This window comes from Pristiophorus japonicus, chromosome 4 (genome assembly GCF_044704955.1).
Source record: "Pristiophorus japonicus isolate sPriJap1 chromosome 4, sPriJap1.hap1, whole genome shotgun sequence".
Lineage (NCBI taxonomy): Eukaryota > Metazoa > Chordata > Chondrichthyes > Pristiophoridae > Pristiophorus > Pristiophorus japonicus.
In genome coordinates this window covers 285,650,019-285,667,384 of record NC_091980.1, presented here as the reverse complement: position 1 = coordinate 285,667,384, position 17,366 = coordinate 285,650,019, and the positions used below count along the sequence as shown (strand labels likewise).

General features: G+C 44.2%; 1 protein-coding gene across 1 annotated transcript in view; it reads left to right on the top strand.

Annotated features, from left to right (window-relative positions):
- The window catches only part of LOC139262374 (protein phosphatase 1 regulatory subunit 37), a 374,617-nt gene that overhangs the window by 38,077 nt on the left and 319,174 nt on the right, over positions 1 to 17,366 (top strand). The window contains exon 4 of the mRNA XM_070877559.1: positions 874 to 971. Within this exon, the coding sequence (XP_070733660.1) occupies positions 874 to 971 (98 nt within the window). The remainder of the gene's footprint in view (positions 1 to 873; positions 972 to 17,366) is intronic.

Here is a 17,366-nt window from a genome sequence, read left to right as displayed (position 1 = left end):
GATCGGCTACCCAGCCTCAAGTCATGAATGACTCTGAGAGCTCACCCAGATCTGGAATTGAACTGAGACGATCAACTAGGGAGCGGAAAGCCCTGGACCGACTCAATTTGTAAATAGGACTGACATCAAGATCTTGGGAGGGGAATGGTGTAATGTATGTATGCCTGAGTTTACCTGCCACTAGGGGGAGCAACCGTCGGAGGTCATTGGGCCACAGGCACACACGGGCAGCGCTTGTATATGAAGAAAGCCTCCATGTTTAATCCTCACTTTGAGAGCTAATAAAGTAGAGTCAGGTCGCACCTAATTGAGTTCACGGTACTAAGCCTATTGAGTTATTGCATATGCAACAACAGCCAATGCAGTATAACTCCTGTGCAGAATCAAACCAAGATTTGAAAAGTGCTTGGGTTTGGGGGGCGGGGGGTGGGGGGGAGAGGGTGGTGGGTGCGGTGCGGGGGCGGCAGAGAGATGTCTTGGATCGCCTGACCACTTTTAAAACCTATCTGGAGTTCATTTAAATGCTAATGTCCATGCTCTGTAATATTGACGTTTCAGGAGAGGAGCTCTGTGCATGGCTGTAATTACACAAGCACAGAGTTTGGTCCCGGGCAGAAGAAGGGCAGTTCAAGTCAGCTAGTGTAAACAGGTATTTCTGGACTGGAAGCAATCTTAATTAAGACTGGTTGTTCGATTGTACTGAGACTGGTTCCTGCAGTATAAATCCAGGAGAAGTTTGTAATGTGAACACTTTCAGTTGCTGGCATAAGTCCAAAGTGTTTGCAATACAGGTGTAGACCACATTCAATTTCATAGTATGTACTATGATCAAAGATCCAACAAGCTGTTAATCTAATGTATTCTGTGTTTCAGCTGCCAGTGTTACAGTTGAGGAGATCATCACATCCTACAAATTAACCTGCAAGAAGCTTGGTGTGCAGCCCATTCACAAAATGCTGACACAACTTGAGGTAAGCTCTGTCTAGACACACTAACCCATTTGACCTCTGCAAATGATCTTTTCCCACTCAAAACAACAGAATATGATCGGCCTTAATGTGACTTTACAAAGTGGATCTATGTCATGATCCACACAGCTTTGATTTTATTTCCTGAAATTTGTATAACCAGTTACATAATGCTCCACCATTTAATAAGACATTGGCTGATCTGATCATGGACTCAGCTCCACTTCCCTGACCACACCCTTTATTCCGTTATCGCTAAAAAATCTGTCTATTTCCATCTTAAATATATTCAATGACCCAGCCTCCACAGCTCTCTGGGGCAGAGAGTTCCACAGATTTACAACCCTCTGAGAGAAAAAATTTCTCTTCATCTCAGTTTTAAATGGGCAGCCCCTTATTCTGAGACGATGCCCCCCTAGTTTTAGTTTCCTCTGAGTGGAAAAAGCCTCTCTACATCTATCTTGTCGAGCCTCCTCATTATCTTATACGTTTCAATAATTTCATTTCTCATTCTTCTGAGTATAGGCCCAACCTACTCAACCTATCTTCATAAGTCAACCCCCTCACCTCCGGAATCAACTTAGTGAACCTTCTCTGAACAGCCTACAATTCAAGTATATCCTTCCTTAAATACGGAGACCAAAACTGTATGCAGTACTATGGATATGGCCTCACCAATAGCCTGTACAGTTGTAACAGGACTTCTCTGTTTTTATACTCCATCCCCCTTGCAATAAAGGCCAACATTCCATTTGCCTTCCTGATTACTTGCTGTACCGACATACTAACTTTTTGTGTATCATGCACAATGACCCCAGGTCCCTTTATGCTGCAGCACTTTGCAATTTTTCTCCGTTTAAATTATAATTTGATTTTCTATTTTTTTCTGCCAAAGTGGATAACATCACATTATACTCCAGCTGCCAAATTTTTGCCCACTCACTTAGCCTGTTGATATCCATTTGCAGATTTCTTGTGTCTTCCTCAAAATTTGCTCTCCCACCAATCTTTGTATCATCAGCAAACTTGCCTACATTACACTCGGTCCCTTCATCCAAGTAATTAATATAGATTGTAAATGGTTGAGGACCCAGCACCGATCCCTACGGCACCCCACTAATTACTGTTTGCCAACTGGAAAATGACCCATTTATCCCAACTCTCTATTTTCTGTTTGTTAGCTAATCCTCTATCCACCATATATGCTAATATATTACCCCTAACTCCATGAACTTTTATCGTATGCATTAACCTTTTATGTGGCACCTTATCGAATGTCTGCTGGAAATCCAGATACACCACATCCACTGGTTCCCCTTTATCCACCCTGCTCGTTACATCCTCAAAGAACTCCAGCAAACTTGTCAAACATGATTTCCCTTTCATAAAACCATGCAGCCTCTGCTTGATTGAATCATGCTTTTCCAAATGTCCTGCTACTGCTTCCTTAATAATGGACTCCAGCATTTTCCCAATGGCAGATGTTAGGCTAACTGGTCTATAGTTTCCTGCTTTTTGTCTGCCTTCTTTTTTAAATAGCGAATTACATTTGCAGTTTTCCAATCCGCTGGGACCTCCCCAGAATCCAGGGAATTTTGGTAGATTACAACCATTATCTCTGCAGCCACTTCTTTTAAGACCCTAGGATGCAAGCTATCAGGTCCGCCTTTAGTCCCATTATTTTACCGAGTACTACTTCTTTAGTGATAGTGATTGTATTAAGTTCCTCCCTCCCTATAGCCCCTTGATTATCCACTATTGGGATGTTTTTGGTGTCTTCTACCATGAAGACCAATACAAAATATTTGTTCAACGTCTCTGCCATTTCGCTGTTCCCCATTATTAATACCCCAGTCTCATCCTCTAAGGGACCAACATTAACTTTAACCACTCTTTTCCTTTTTATGTACCTCTAGAAACTCTTACTATCTGTTTTTATATTTCATGTTAGTTTGCTTTCACAATCTATCTTCCCCCTCTCAATCATTTTTTTAGTTGTTCTTAAAAGTTTCCCAATAATCTGGCCTCCCACTAATCTTGAGCACATTGTATGTGTTGTGTACCTGTAAAGGATGCACTCCCATGTTCCGCCACCAGGGAGCACATCCCCTGAAGTCCCAAGGGATCCCAGCATCCCTTGGGAGCACTGTATAGAAGCCGGCCCCGAAGGCCTGTTCCTCACTCTGGAGTGTCTTAATAAAGACTGAGGTCACTGTTACTTTATCCTCTCTGTGTGCAGTCTTATCTGTGTTAGGAACACAATAACAGGCGATGAGAATACGAATCCAATGCAAAGATGCAGCAAACTCTGGGCATCCTGGAGAAGTTCTCGGAGGGTGAGGACTGGGAAGCCTATGTCGAACGGCTAGACCAGTACATTGTAGCTAATGAACTGGACGGAGAAGGAAGCGCTGCAAAAAGGAGAGTGGTCCTCCTCACAGTCTGCGGGGCACCGACCTACAACTCATGAAGAATCTTCTGGCTCTGGTGAAACCCACAGATAAGTCGTATGAGGCGCTGTGCACACTGGTTCAGGAGCATCTTAACCCGAGGGAGAGCGTGCTGATGGCGAGGTATCGGTTCTACACGTGCCAGCGAACTGAAGGTCAGGAAGTGGCGAGCTGCGTCGCCGAGCTAAGGCGACTTGCAGGACAATGTGAGTTTGATGGCTACCCTAGAGCAAATGCTCAGAGATTTTTGTAGTGGGCATTGGCCACGAGCCCATCCGACGAAAACTTTTGACTGTAGAGACACCGAGCCTCAGTAAGGCCATTGCGATAGTACAGGCGTTTATGTCCACCAGTGATAACACCAAACAAATCTCTCAGCACACAAGTGCTCGCAATGTTCACAAATTAACTGGAACTGTGTATGCGAGCAGAAATGTACAGGGCAGAAACCACGAGTCTGCAACTTCCAGCAGGCCTCAGGTGACCCAGATGACTCAGAGTCCCCAACAAAGGATGAATGCAAGGCAATTCACACCTTGTTGGCATTGTGGATGCTTCCATTCAGCCTATTATGATGCTTCAAAGGATATGTTTGCAAGAGCTGTGGAACCATGGGGCACCTCCACCGAGCTGCAAGCTCTGCAAAACCTGCTAACCACCATGTGGCAGAGGAAGATTGGTCCATGGTGGATCAAAGCAATTTCGAGCCTCAGAGAGAGTAGGCAGATGCTGAAGTACACGGGGTGCACACATTTTCGATGAAATGTCCACCTATAATGCTAAACGTAAAATTGAATGGCTTACCCGTAGCCATGGAACTGGATACTGGCGTTAGCCAATCCATCATGAGTAAAAAGATGTTTGAGAGACTGTGGTACAACAAGGCATTCAGACCAGCCCTGAGCCCCATCTACACGAAACTGAGAATGTACACCAAAGAGCTCATCACTGTCCTGGGCAGCGCCATGGTCAAGGTCACCTACGAGGGCACGGTGCACGAACTGCCACTCTGGATTGTCCCGGGCGATGGCCCCACACTGCTTGGAAGGACAAAAGGTTGGGCAAAATCTGTTGGAACTGGGATGACATCCGAGCGCTATCACATGTCGATGAGGCCTCATGTACTCAGGTTCTTAACAAATTTCCTTACCTTTTTGAGCCAGGCATTGGAAACTTTTCCGGGGCGAAGGTGCGTATCCACTTGGTCCCAGAGGCACGACCCATTCGCCACAAGGCGCGAGCGGTACCTCACATGATGAGGGAGAGAGTGGAAATCGAGCTGGACAGGCTGCAACGCGAGGGCATCATCTCCCCAGTGGAATTCAACGAGTGGGCCAGCCCGATTGTTCCAGTACTCAAAAGTGATGGCACGGTCAGGATTTGCGGCGATTATAAAGTAACTATTAATCGTTTCTCGCTACAGGACCAATACCCGCTACCTAAGGCAAAAGACCTATTTCCGACGCGGGCAGGAGGCAAGACATTCCCCAAGCTCGACCTGACCTCAGCCTACATGACGCAGCAGCAGCAAGAGTCTTTGAAGGGCCTCACCTGCATCAACACGCACAAGAGACTGTTCATCTACAACAGATGCCCATTTGGAATTCGATTGGCTGCAGTGATCTTCCAGAGAAACATGGAGAGCCTACTCAAGTCGGTACCACACACGATGGTCTTACAGGGCGACATATTGGTCACGTATCGGGACACCACCGAGCACCTACAAAACCTGGAGGAGGTCCTCCAGCGACTGGATCACGTCGGGCTGCGGCTGAAGAGGTCAAAATGCGTCTTCATGGCAACAGAAGTGGAGTTTTTGGGGAGAAAGATCGCATCGGACGGCATTCGGCCCACAGACGCCAAGACAGAGGCTATCAGGAACGTGCCCAGGCCACAAAACGTCACAGAGCTGCGGTCGTTCCTGGGACTCCTCAACTATTTTGGTAACTTCCTACCGGGGTTAAGCACCCTTTTAGAGCCCCTACATGTGTTATTGCGCAAAGGTCAGAACTGGGTATGGGAAAAAAACAAAGTAATTGCTTTTGAGAAAGTCAGAAACATTTTATGCTCCAATAAGCTGCTTGTATTGTATAACCCGTGTAAAAGACGTGTGCTAGCATGTGATGCGTCGTCGTACGGCGTCGGGTGTGTATTACAACAAGCTAATGTTGCGGGGAAGTTGCAACCTGTCGCCTATGCTTCCAGGAGCTTGTATAAGGCCGAGAGGGCCTCAGCATGATTGAGAAAGAGGCATTAGCGTGTGTGTCCGGGGTAAAAAAAAATGCATCAGTACCTGTTTGGCCTCAAATTTGATCTGGAAATCGATCACAAGTCCCTCACATCCCTGTTCGCTGAAAACAAGGGGATAAATACTAATGCCTCAGCCCACATACAAAGGTGGGCACTTGCGCTATCAGCGTATAACTATACCTCCGCCGCAGGCCAGGCACCGAGAACTATGAGGATGCTCTCAGTCGGCTACCATTGCCCACCACGAGGGTGGAAATGGCACAGCCTGCAAATTTGTTGATGGTGGCGCAGCCCACAGACTTGTTGATGGTCATGGAAGCATTTGAAAATGATAAATCACCTGTCACGGCCCGCCAGATTAGGACTTGGACCAGCCAAGATCCTCTGCTGTCCCTAGTTAAAAAACTGTGTACTGCATGGGAGCTGGGCCAGCATCCCCGTTGAAATGCAAGAGCCAATCAAGCTGTTCCAGCGGCAAGAGGATGAGCTGTCCATTCAGGCAGACTACCTGTTGTGGGGTAACCGCGTAGTACTACCAAAAAAGGGCAGGGAGATGTTCATCTCTGATCTCCACACCACACACCCGGGTATAGTAATGACGAAAGCAATAGCCAGATCCCACGTGTGGTGGCCCAGTATCGACTCTGATTTAGAGTCCTGTGTACGGCAATGCAGTGTGTGTGCTCAGTTGAGCAACGCGCCCAGAGAGGCACCACTGTTTGTGATCCTGGCCCTCCAGACCATGGTCGAGGATCCATGTCAACGATGCGGGCCCGTTTCTCGGTAAAATGTTCCTGGTGGTGGTGGATGCTTTTTCAAAATGGATTGAATGTGAAATAATGTCAGGAAGCACCATTACCGCCACTATTGAAAGCCACCCACGGCCTGCCTGACATACTGGTCAGTGACAACGGGTCATGTTTCACCAGTGCCGAATTTAAAGAATTCATGACCCGCAATGGGATCAAACATGTCACCTCGGCCCCATTTAAACCAGCCTCCAATGGGCAGGCAGAGCGGGCAGTACAAACAATCAAACAGAGCCTTAAACGAGTCACAGAAGGCTCACTTCAAACCCGCCTGTCCCGAGTACTGCTCAGCTACCGCACGAGACCCCACTCATTCTCACAGGGGTGCCCCGCCTGAGCTATACGTGAAAAGGACACTTAAAACCAGACTCTCGCTGATTCACCCCAACCTGCATGATCGGGTAGAGAGCAGGCGGCAGCAACAAAATGTAAACGATGGTCGCGCCACTGTGTCACGGGAAATTGATCTGAATGACCCTGTTTATATGCTAAGCTATGGACATGGTCCCAAGTGGATCGCGGGCACAGTGATAGCTAAAGAAGGGAGTAGGGTGTTTGTAGTCAAACTAGACTATGGACAAATTTGCAGAAAGCACCTGGACCAAACGAGGCTGCGGTTCACAGACTGCCCTGAACAACACACAGCAGACACCACCTTTTTCAAGCCCACAACACACACCCAAAGGATCAACGACACCACCCCGGACCAGGAAATCGAACCCATCACGCCCAACAGCCCAGCAATGCCAGGCTCACCCAGCAGCCCTGCAGGGCCAACAACACCCCAGCCCAGTGAGGGCACAGCCAATGCACCAGAACAGACATTTGTACAGAGGCGGTCCTCCATGGAAAGAAAAGCTCCCTCACCTTGTAAATAGTTTTCACTTTGACTTTGGTGGGGAGTGATGTTGTGTATCTGTAAAGCATGCACTCCCATGTTCCGCCACCAGGGAGCGCATCCCCTGAAGTCCCAACATGCCTTGGGAGCACTGTATATAAGCCGGCCTCTATGGCCTGTCCCTCACTCTGGAGTGTCTTAATAAAGACTGAGGTCAATTTTACTTTAACCTCCCTGTGTGCAGCCTTATCTGTGTTAGGAACACAATAGTATGCCTTTGTTTTCAGTTTGATACTGTCCCTTATTTCCTTAGTTAGCCACGGATGATTATCCCTTCTCTTACAGTCTTTCCTTCTCATTGGAATATATTTTTGTTGAGAGTTATAAAATATCTCCTTAAATGTCTGCCAGTGCTCATCAACCGTCCCACACTTTATTTTCCCAGTCCACTTTAGCCAACCCTGCCTTCATACCTTTGTAGTCTCCTTTGTTTAAGCTTAGAACACTGGTTTGAGCCCCAACTTTCTCACCCTGCAACTGAATTTGAAATTCAACCATGCTATGGTCACTCATTCCAAGAGGATCCTTTACTAGGAGATTGTTTATTAATCCTGTCTCATTACACAGCACTAGATCTAAGATTGCCTGCTCCCTGGTTGGTTCCGCAACGTACTGTTCAAGGAAACTATCCCAGATACACTCGATGAATTCTTCCTCAAGGCTACCATGGCCATTTGCTTTGTCCAATCAATATGAAGGTTAAAATCGCCCATGATTATTGCTGTTCTTTTTTACAAGCCACCATTATTTCTTGATTTATACTCTGTCCAACATTGTAGCTACCGTTCATCATCATAGGCAGTCCCTCGGAATCGAGGAAGACTTGCTTCCACTCCTGAAGTGAGTTCTTTGGTTGAACAATCCAATATGAGAGCCACTGACACTGTCGCAGGTGGGACAGATATTCGCCAAGGGAAGGGGTGAGTGGGACTGGTTTGCCGCACACTCCTTCCGCAGCCTGTGCTTGACCTCTTCATGCTCTCGGCGTTGAGACTCAAAGAGCTCAACGCCCTCCCGGATGCACTTTCTCCACCTCGGGCGGATCTCGGCCAAGGACTCCCAGGTGTCAGTGGTGATGTCGCACTGTATCAGGGAGGCTTTGAGGATGTCCTTGTAACGTTTCCGCTACCCGCCTTTGGCTCGTTTGCCGTGAAGGAGCTCCGCATAGAGCATTTGTTTAGGGAGTCTCGTGTCTGGCATGTGAACTATGTGGCCTGCCCAGCGAAGCTGATCGAGTGTGATCAGTGCTTCAATGCTGGGGATGTTAGCCTGGACTAGGACACTGATGTTGGTGCGCCTGTCCTCCCAGGAGATTTGGAAGATCAAGCTCATGGTCTACAGGGCTGTAATAATACCCGCCCTCCTGTATGGATCAGAGGCATGGACGATGTACAGAAGACACCTCAAGCCGCTGGAGATATATCACCAATGAGCTACTGTTAGGGGGCCTATAGACTATGCACACCAGTGACTTTTTCCCCTTATTATTCCTTATCTCCACCCAAACTAATTCAACATCTTGATCTTCTGAGCCAATAAAGTTTCTCACTTAAGCACTGATCTCATCTTTTATTAACAGAGTTTCTCCTTCCGAATTGTCAAATACCCCTGAATATTTAGTTCCCAGCCTTGGTCATCTTGCAACCATGCCTCTGTAATGACAATCAGATCATACCCATTTGTATCTATTTGTGCCATCAACTCATCTATTTGTTACGAATGCTGCGTGCATTCAGAAAGAGCTTTAAAATTTGTTTTTTTTTTTTAAATTTCTGCTTTGACCCCACTTTCTTGATACACTTTTATGTTTATACATTCTGTCCCTTCCTGTCACGCTCTGGTTTTCATTTCCCCTCGTGCTACCCTGTTCTATTGCCTTCTCCTTATTCGTTGACATTTGTCATTTCAGTTATGAAGTAATATCCCTTTGAAGTCACTGTAAAGCAAAGTTTTTTATTTTGTTGGGTATTATGAAATAAATTGGAGAAGGTTTTGTTTAATCAAACTGTAACTGGTAACGAAACTCCAATTTTCTACCTGCTGGTATCTTTAAGAATTGCATTTACAGCATGAGGGCAGGGAAGTGGCCTGCTCCTAGAATCATTAGCATCATGCAGCACAGAAGGAGGCCATTCAGACCATCATGCCTGTGCTGGCTCTTTGAAAGAGCTATCCATTAATCCCACTCCCCCACCCTTTCCCCCAAAGCCCTCCAAATTTCTCCTGGATGTTGCTCAGGAATACATAAAAGTGGTGCAGAACTAACTTCCTTTGATTTCCCTATTTCTTGTCAGAAGAGATATTGCGTTCTTCTTTATGCTCTTTATTATACTTAAAGTTCATAATGAAAATTAAAATAATGAAAGATATAAATAAGGTGGAAGTGAGCAGATAATTTACCTTGTAGAATGAGCAATAGATTGGAAGACAATAGTATAAAATTCTGTAGAAAAGCAAAGTTAGAGATGCAAAAATGCTATTTTCTCCCACAGGACAGTGGATATGTGGAATGGACTCCAAGAGAAGGTAGTTAATATGAGGGTAATTTTTCACCTTTAAAAATAAGTTGGATCACTACCTGTTGAGAAAAGGCATTCAAGAGTATAGTGATTTTAAGTATACTGCTTCAATTTTTTTTCCGGAGAGGAAGGGGAAGGAACTTAATGTTGTTGAAAGCAGCAGGTCAGTAGGTCATGGTGGTGGATTGAAGTTCCTGACATGATAATCATACGTGGACTTTGGATAGGGTTGCTTTGATAGAAAAACTGATTCACTCCAGTTTCCTTAAGTTCATTCCACAATTGCTGCCTGACCAGCTGAGTGTTCCCAGTATTTTCTGTTTTTAGTTTAGATTTTCAACATCCACAATATTTTACTTTTGTTTTTTTAAGTTCTTCTTACGTTGCTAATAATCAAGTATTAAATAAAAAGGGAATAATAACTAGCTTTATTATGGTTTTAAACAACTCCAAATTCATCATCTTCTTGCAAACCCATCTCACAGCGTAACGACTTCTCCAGTTTGCATTTACCAGGTTGCTTAAATTTAGCATTGATACAGTACATGCTGATGTTAGAGGAAACACCTCTCAATTGTCACACTTGGGCTAATGTATCATTACAGACCTGCAAGGGCCGGATTTTCAAGAGGTTTGTGACCGGGTTTTCGCCACGATTTGACTCTCCGCGGCGAAAACCCAGTCACAAAGCCCGGGCGGGATCCTGTTTGCGGCGATACTTCCAAATACCGCCAGGGAGAGGTGCACCAACGTGCAAGGACTCTGATTGCGTTTGCGATCGAGTTTCGGCACTCTCCCGACCCGTACGTCACGCCCAGAACAGCAACAGGTCAAACCTGTCGGTTCAGCCCTGCCAGCAGCAGTAAGTACGAAAACCTGCAAAAAAGTAAGTTAAAGTTTTTATTTTTAATTTTTTTTTGCAGCGATTAGCTAGCTAAGGGTCTTGTAAATGTTTTTGGAATGTTTTAGGGAATTTTATTTTCCCCCTCCCAAGGCATCTCTTGCAGCACAAAAGACACCGGACTAAAGCTGCAGAAACTCGCATTTTGCGCCGCGAATAATCGTGGAACGTCTCCCTTACCAGACCCCAAAGACCTCAAAATGATAGCGGAAAGCCCCGAAAGCTGAAAATCTGACCCTTAGGGTCCACTCTATACCTCACTGCAGCGATGCATCAGGGATTATTACTTGAGTTGAGTGGGAGATCGAAGAAAGCAATTTTTCTCACTTTTGTTTTGTGCTCTTTACGACTGGATTGGAACTGATGCTTTTGTACTTGGTGCAGAGTGTAAGGTCTCTTTCCACCATACTGCCAAGATATAATTCTGATACAATTTAGCTTCCATCAGCAAGTCCACACCTACCCCCACAATTATACCCTCTCCCTGGCTACTCACTCAGGCTAATCCAACCATGCACAATCTCAGTGTGCTGTTTGACTCTGATCTGAGCTTCAAACCCGCATCCCACCCCTCACTAAGACTGCCTGCCTCTGCATTCTGTAACATTTCATAGCTCTATCTATACCTCACCATCAGGAGAACTTCCTGCTCCTCTTTGATTGATACCCTGGCCTCTTTAACATCTATCTGGACAAGCAGGGAGGGGCTGCGGTTGAACATTTCATGTCATAAGAACATTGGGATTAATACCCTGACAAGAACATTCATCAAAGACACCAGATGAATCCTTAACGGCTACCCTCTCCCCCGCCCCCACTTGAACTCCTCATCAAGTATCCGTTTGGATTTACCATCCAGTGTATGCCTAGGAGTTAATGATGCCCAAATTTGGCGCGCCAAACTGTTTTACATCAACCAATTGAGATAATTTTAGAATTTATTCTGCCAACCTTCCATAAGATCTGCACACGAATGAATTAACCCTTTCTTGACAATTATCAAAGAAGTCAGACAGCAATGTCATGAACTTGTTACTTAATTGATTATTAACCTTAAAATCATAGTTAACAGCACTTATAATTAAACATTGAGCACACAAATAATTAAATACATTTACTTGACAAAATAAATAATGAAGATTACAAAGGCTGTCTATTTATGTCACAATAATTCAGCGTTAACTGCTTGCTGATTATAAATTTACAGTTGAGATCAGTATCTGAGATTGATATAAATTGGTGAAATTGATTTAGGATTAGATTCCTTAGACAGTTGACAAGTTAACAGCATTAGATAGCCAGTCTATTTAATAGATTAAAGTCTGTATCCTTGTAGTTAGCAATATTTCTGGAACTTATGCAGCCTTGTCCTTACGAGCTGGAGTAGACAAATTGATTGCATTGCCTTCCTCTGTGAGGATGGTTTTAGCCTTCTGAGAAATCAAAGTGACGCATTTCTGTCGAGGTGCTATCCATTCTTCATGGATCCTCTGCTCCTAGGTAAATTCACGTCAATACTGGTCGCTGTACCTTGACTAGCTGGTTTAAATCTTACCTCGCATGATCTCCAGGAAACCTCTACATCTAAGCAACATACTTATATCTGCCTGTACAGCCATACAATTGTACCTGCTGTAACTTTTCTCTCTATATGCCAGAAATGAATTTTCCAATTTAAAAAGACACCCTCCTGCTAGATAAAGAACTTCTAATACAAAGACTACTGCAAGAATTTTTCAAGAAACTAGAACTAAACTAAAAACTAAGGACTGAAAATTAAAGAGTGAGAACTGAGAATTTAATTTTAGTGTTGAAACACTCTCTTATATATCCTTCATTTCCAAAGAAATCTCCTCAGTTCTATTGACCAATCTGAGTGACATGCGTTGGAAGAGTTCAACCCTTCTGGTGCTAACCACCTCACACAGCCATGTTGGTACCCTTGATGGCCTCCAAACCAGTGAAGCACCGGCACCAAACATGTCAGGTGACTCATTTATGCTTTAGCTTCTCAGGTCTTTATCAACAAAGGGGTCATACACAGATCCAGAAAAGCAGGATATCTTTATGTCCTCCTTAATGAGCCATATGTGGGCCCTTGGTCTTGATGACTTATCTTCTATCCCTAGGAGGAAAAAGAAAAAAAAGAAAGACTTGCATTTATATAGCACCTTTCACAACCACCAGACAGCTCAAAGTACTTTACAGCCAATATGGGAAACACAGCAGCCAATTTGTACACAGCAAACTCCCACAAACAGATAATCTGTTTTTGTTATGTTGATTGAGAGATAAATGTTGGCCAGGACACTGGGGATAACTCCCCTGCTCTTCTCCAAAGGCTAGCACCTCCTACAGTGCAGCACTCCCTCAGTACTGCACTGGAGTGTTAGACCTAGATTTATGTGCTCAAGTCCCTGGAGTGTGAATTGAACCCACAACCTTCTGACTTAGAGGCCAGTGTGCTACCCACTGAGCCACAGCTGACACTGTTTTATTTGTATAAGTTTTCAAGATTTAGTTAGTATTCGCTCTTTCCTTTTCTAATCTTCAGTCTGACTACTGACACAATTTTGAGGACAAATTTAAGGCAATTATTAAGGCATTTCTCCTACAATGTAAAGTACCGTACCTCCACTAATGCAGCGATCCCTAAGTATTTAGATTGACTTTCAACTCCCAGTGCAATGCTCCAGCCCATAACCTTCTGACCCGGAGGCAAGAGCGCTACTTCTGAGCCAAGCTGATACACACTACAAGCAGATTTAAATTAAAGAATTAATATTAATTTGGCAGTGTGAAAATGAACAGTACTCTAACCAATTAGAATATATATGTCATGCTATGATGCACAGAATTGTGTTTTGCATACCAATTTATGCCAGCAGAAAAATAACATTTAGCTCAGAGACTTTAATTCCTAGACATAGCTTTTGAAACTCCTGGCGGGAAACAAGAATTCAGTTCTGAAACTATCTGATCGGATGATCAGGTTTTCACACATCTATTACCAAGAAAAAGTGTTGCAGGCAGTTTTATTTGTCCTCTTTATGAGACCTGTATACGTGTGTGCAGATTTAGTGAAAGATTCAAGCCAATAGCAGTTTTCTTGCCCTACGTCTAATCAGTGCATTGCTCAATGTAACAAGAAATGTTCACACTGTATTAATATTAACTTGGAAGTGCTAATGAGAGAACCAGGCAATAACAGGCTAAGCACAAGTAGCTAAAGACTGGGATCTTTGGGGAGATAAAAAATAGTGGATAATGTAATAAGTGAAATGAGAAACAGTAAAGCTGCTGGGAGAGACAGTATTTCAAATGAAATTATACAGATTGCAGATTGAAGAGAAGTATTAACACCTTGTTTAATGAGATAATCAGGGTTGAAGTAGTCACTGTGGAATTGAATATAAGTTGCCTCCTTTTTTCCTTTATTCCAACTTGGTTTTCTCCATTTTGCAGCCTGTCTGCTGAGCTGCCCTTTCTTTGATGCTGTTTATTGATGTGACACAGATCATAACAATGCTGTGTAAATGTGGTTTTCAATATGTCCATCATAAGTTGCATGGAATAACTAAATAATATTAAAACTATATACATAAGACTTTGTTATCCAAATTGCTTGCATGAAAGAAGAATAAATCCACATCATTATGTTCAGAACAATTCTGATATACATGGTATGCAGCTTGAGGTCATAAAGATCTCACATGGCTGAAGCAAACAGGACCGTACACAGACTTTAATGAAAAAGGCTCTACTTTGTGAGTGCTGAAGTTATCCAGGGAGCTCTTGCTAATTTAGTGGCATACTTCCCTGGAAAATCTTCGTTTCACCAGAATGGTGAATTCTGTGCATTCTGATGAAAGAAAAGACTCCTCAATTGATAACTAGTAAAACTATAGCTTTTTCAATACTATATTATTTGCTTGCCTTCTCAACCTGGCTTCCATCCTCCCTCACTCCAGCATCCATGCATAATACAAGCAACATCAACAGTAAGCCATTCAAATCTAGGCTGAACTGAAGGAGCTAGTTAAGGGCAATCATGCCCCCACATTTGCACTATGACTCCAGATCGGCAGAATTGATTTGACTTTGCAAGGGTCCACTTAGTTCAACACAAAACCATTGGCCCAAATCAGAGAAACTATTACCATGGCTACAGGGAACTATGCAAGTATGATTCAGTGCTCTCTTCTCTTCCTGTTCCCCGCACTGTCACCTCTGGAGTTCTCTAAGAATCTATCCTTTGCCCTCTCCTCTTCCTTGTCTACATGTTGCCCCTTTGTGACATCATCAGACTCCACATATATGTTGATGACACCGAGCTCTACTTCTCCAGCTCCTTCTCAATGCCTTGACTATCTCTGTGCTGCCAGTCGGCTTGCCTGAAATCATAACATCCTCCAGTAGAACATTGGAAAGACTGAAGCCATCTACTTTAGTCCCACACACTCCTCTCCCTTGCCATTGGTTCCATCCTTCTGGCTGGTCAATGTTTCAGGTTGAATGAGACTGTTTGCAACCTTGGCTTTCTGTTTAATGCTGAGCTTAATTTCACACCTTATCTTCATTAAAACTGTCTACTCTCACCTCTGCAACATCGCCTGTGTCTCCTGTAATGTTCTCCTTGCTGGCTTCCCATCCTCCACCTTCCATAAACTCCAACTTATCCAAAGCTCTGCTGCATGTATCCTGCCACGCACCAGGTCTTGCGTCTGTCACCATGTCCTCACTGACCTACACAGGTCCCCCACTCTCCGAATGCTGTAAATCTTAAATCCTTATACTCTTCTTTAAACATATCTGTGGCCTCTCCTCATCCTATTTCTGCAAACTTTCTCCAGTCTTATATCCCTCCGAACACTCTGTTAATCTGAATCCGGCCTTGTGCTTCTCCTCTTACTTTATCTCACCATCGGTGACAGGGCTTTCAAATCCCTGTGTCCTATCCTGTCTAACTCCCTGCCTAAACCTCACCGACTCGCCACTTCCTCATTTACAAATTTCCTCAAATCCTATTTCTTCGACTAAGCTTTTGGGCGCTCGTTTTAATCTCGCTTTTTATGGCCCAGTGTCAGTTTCCACACCCTTATTGTGTGAAGTGCCTGGGTCCTTTTTTTATAGTGTTAAAAGCACTATATAATTAAAGTTGTTGCTGTTCTTCTCTGCACAAACCTGCAGCTGCCAATAACTGTACAAGTATGAACGATCACAAACATGTTACTACGAAAAAACCAAATACCGTGGATGCTGGATGTCTGAAATAAAAACAAAATTGCTGGAAACACTCAGCCGGTCAGGCAGCCTCTGTGGAGAGAGAAACAGAGTTATCGTATCAGGTCGCTGACCTTACCTGAAATGTTAACTCTGTTTTTCTCTCCACACATATTGCCTGACCTACTGTGTATTTCCAGCATTGTCTGAGTTAATTATATGTTACTGCTGTTGTGATAAATATTCTTGCCCTGGCTGCAGGTCTTCAAACAGAATTAAAGGCGGTTCAATGAAGTCATAACAACCCCGCCCTCCCCCATCCTTTTATGAGAATACAAGGAAGTTAAGTGCAAATGTTTAGTTGCATATTGATCAAATTTTTGCAAAACTCTGCTGCCCATATCTTATCCCGCACAAAGACTCACTCACCCAACCCCTCCCCGCCCCACTCTCCCCACTTCATCTTCCATCTCAAATTTAGATCTTATGTTTAATTCCCTTCACCAGCCTTAATCCTCCGTGTTTCTATAACTTCCTTCAGATTTACAACTCCCACATCCCCAAACTCTCTGTTCCTCTGACTCCAGCCTCTTGTGCACCCCCACTCCCTTTGTCTCACCATTGACGAACGTGCCTTCAACCACTTAGGGGCCATTCTCTGGAATTCCCTCTCTAAACCCCTTCTGCTTCTCCACCTTCCCCTCTTCTTTTCAGACCCTCAAGAAAACCCACCTGTTTGACCAAGCTTTTGGTCTCCCCTTCTAATATCTCCGATTTTTCCTTATGCCTCTGTTCAAGTACTGTGAAATAAGAACATAAGAACATAAGAACGAGGAGCAGGAGTAGGCTACCTGGCCCCTCGAGCCTGCTCCGCCATTTAATAAGATCATGGCTGATCTGATCATGGACTCAGCTCCACTTCCCTGCCCGCTCCCCATAACCCTTTACTCCCTTATCACTCAAAAATCTGTCTATCTCCGCCTTGAATATGTTGAATGACCCAGCCTCCACAGATCTCTGGGGCAGAGAATTCCATAGATTTACAACCCACTGAGAGAAGAAATTCATCCTCATCTGTTTTAATTTGGCGACCCCTTATTCTGAGACTATGTCCCCTAGTTTTAGTTTCCTCTGAGTGGAAATATCATCTCTGCATCCACCTTATCAAGCTCCCTCATTATCTTATATGTTTCGATAAGATCACCTCTCATTCTTCTGAACTCCAATGTGTATAGGCCCAGCCTACTCAACCTATCTTCATAAGTCAACCCCCTCATAGAAACATAGAAACATAGAAATTTACAGCGCGGAAGGAGGTCATTTCGGCCCATCGTGTACTTATCTCCGG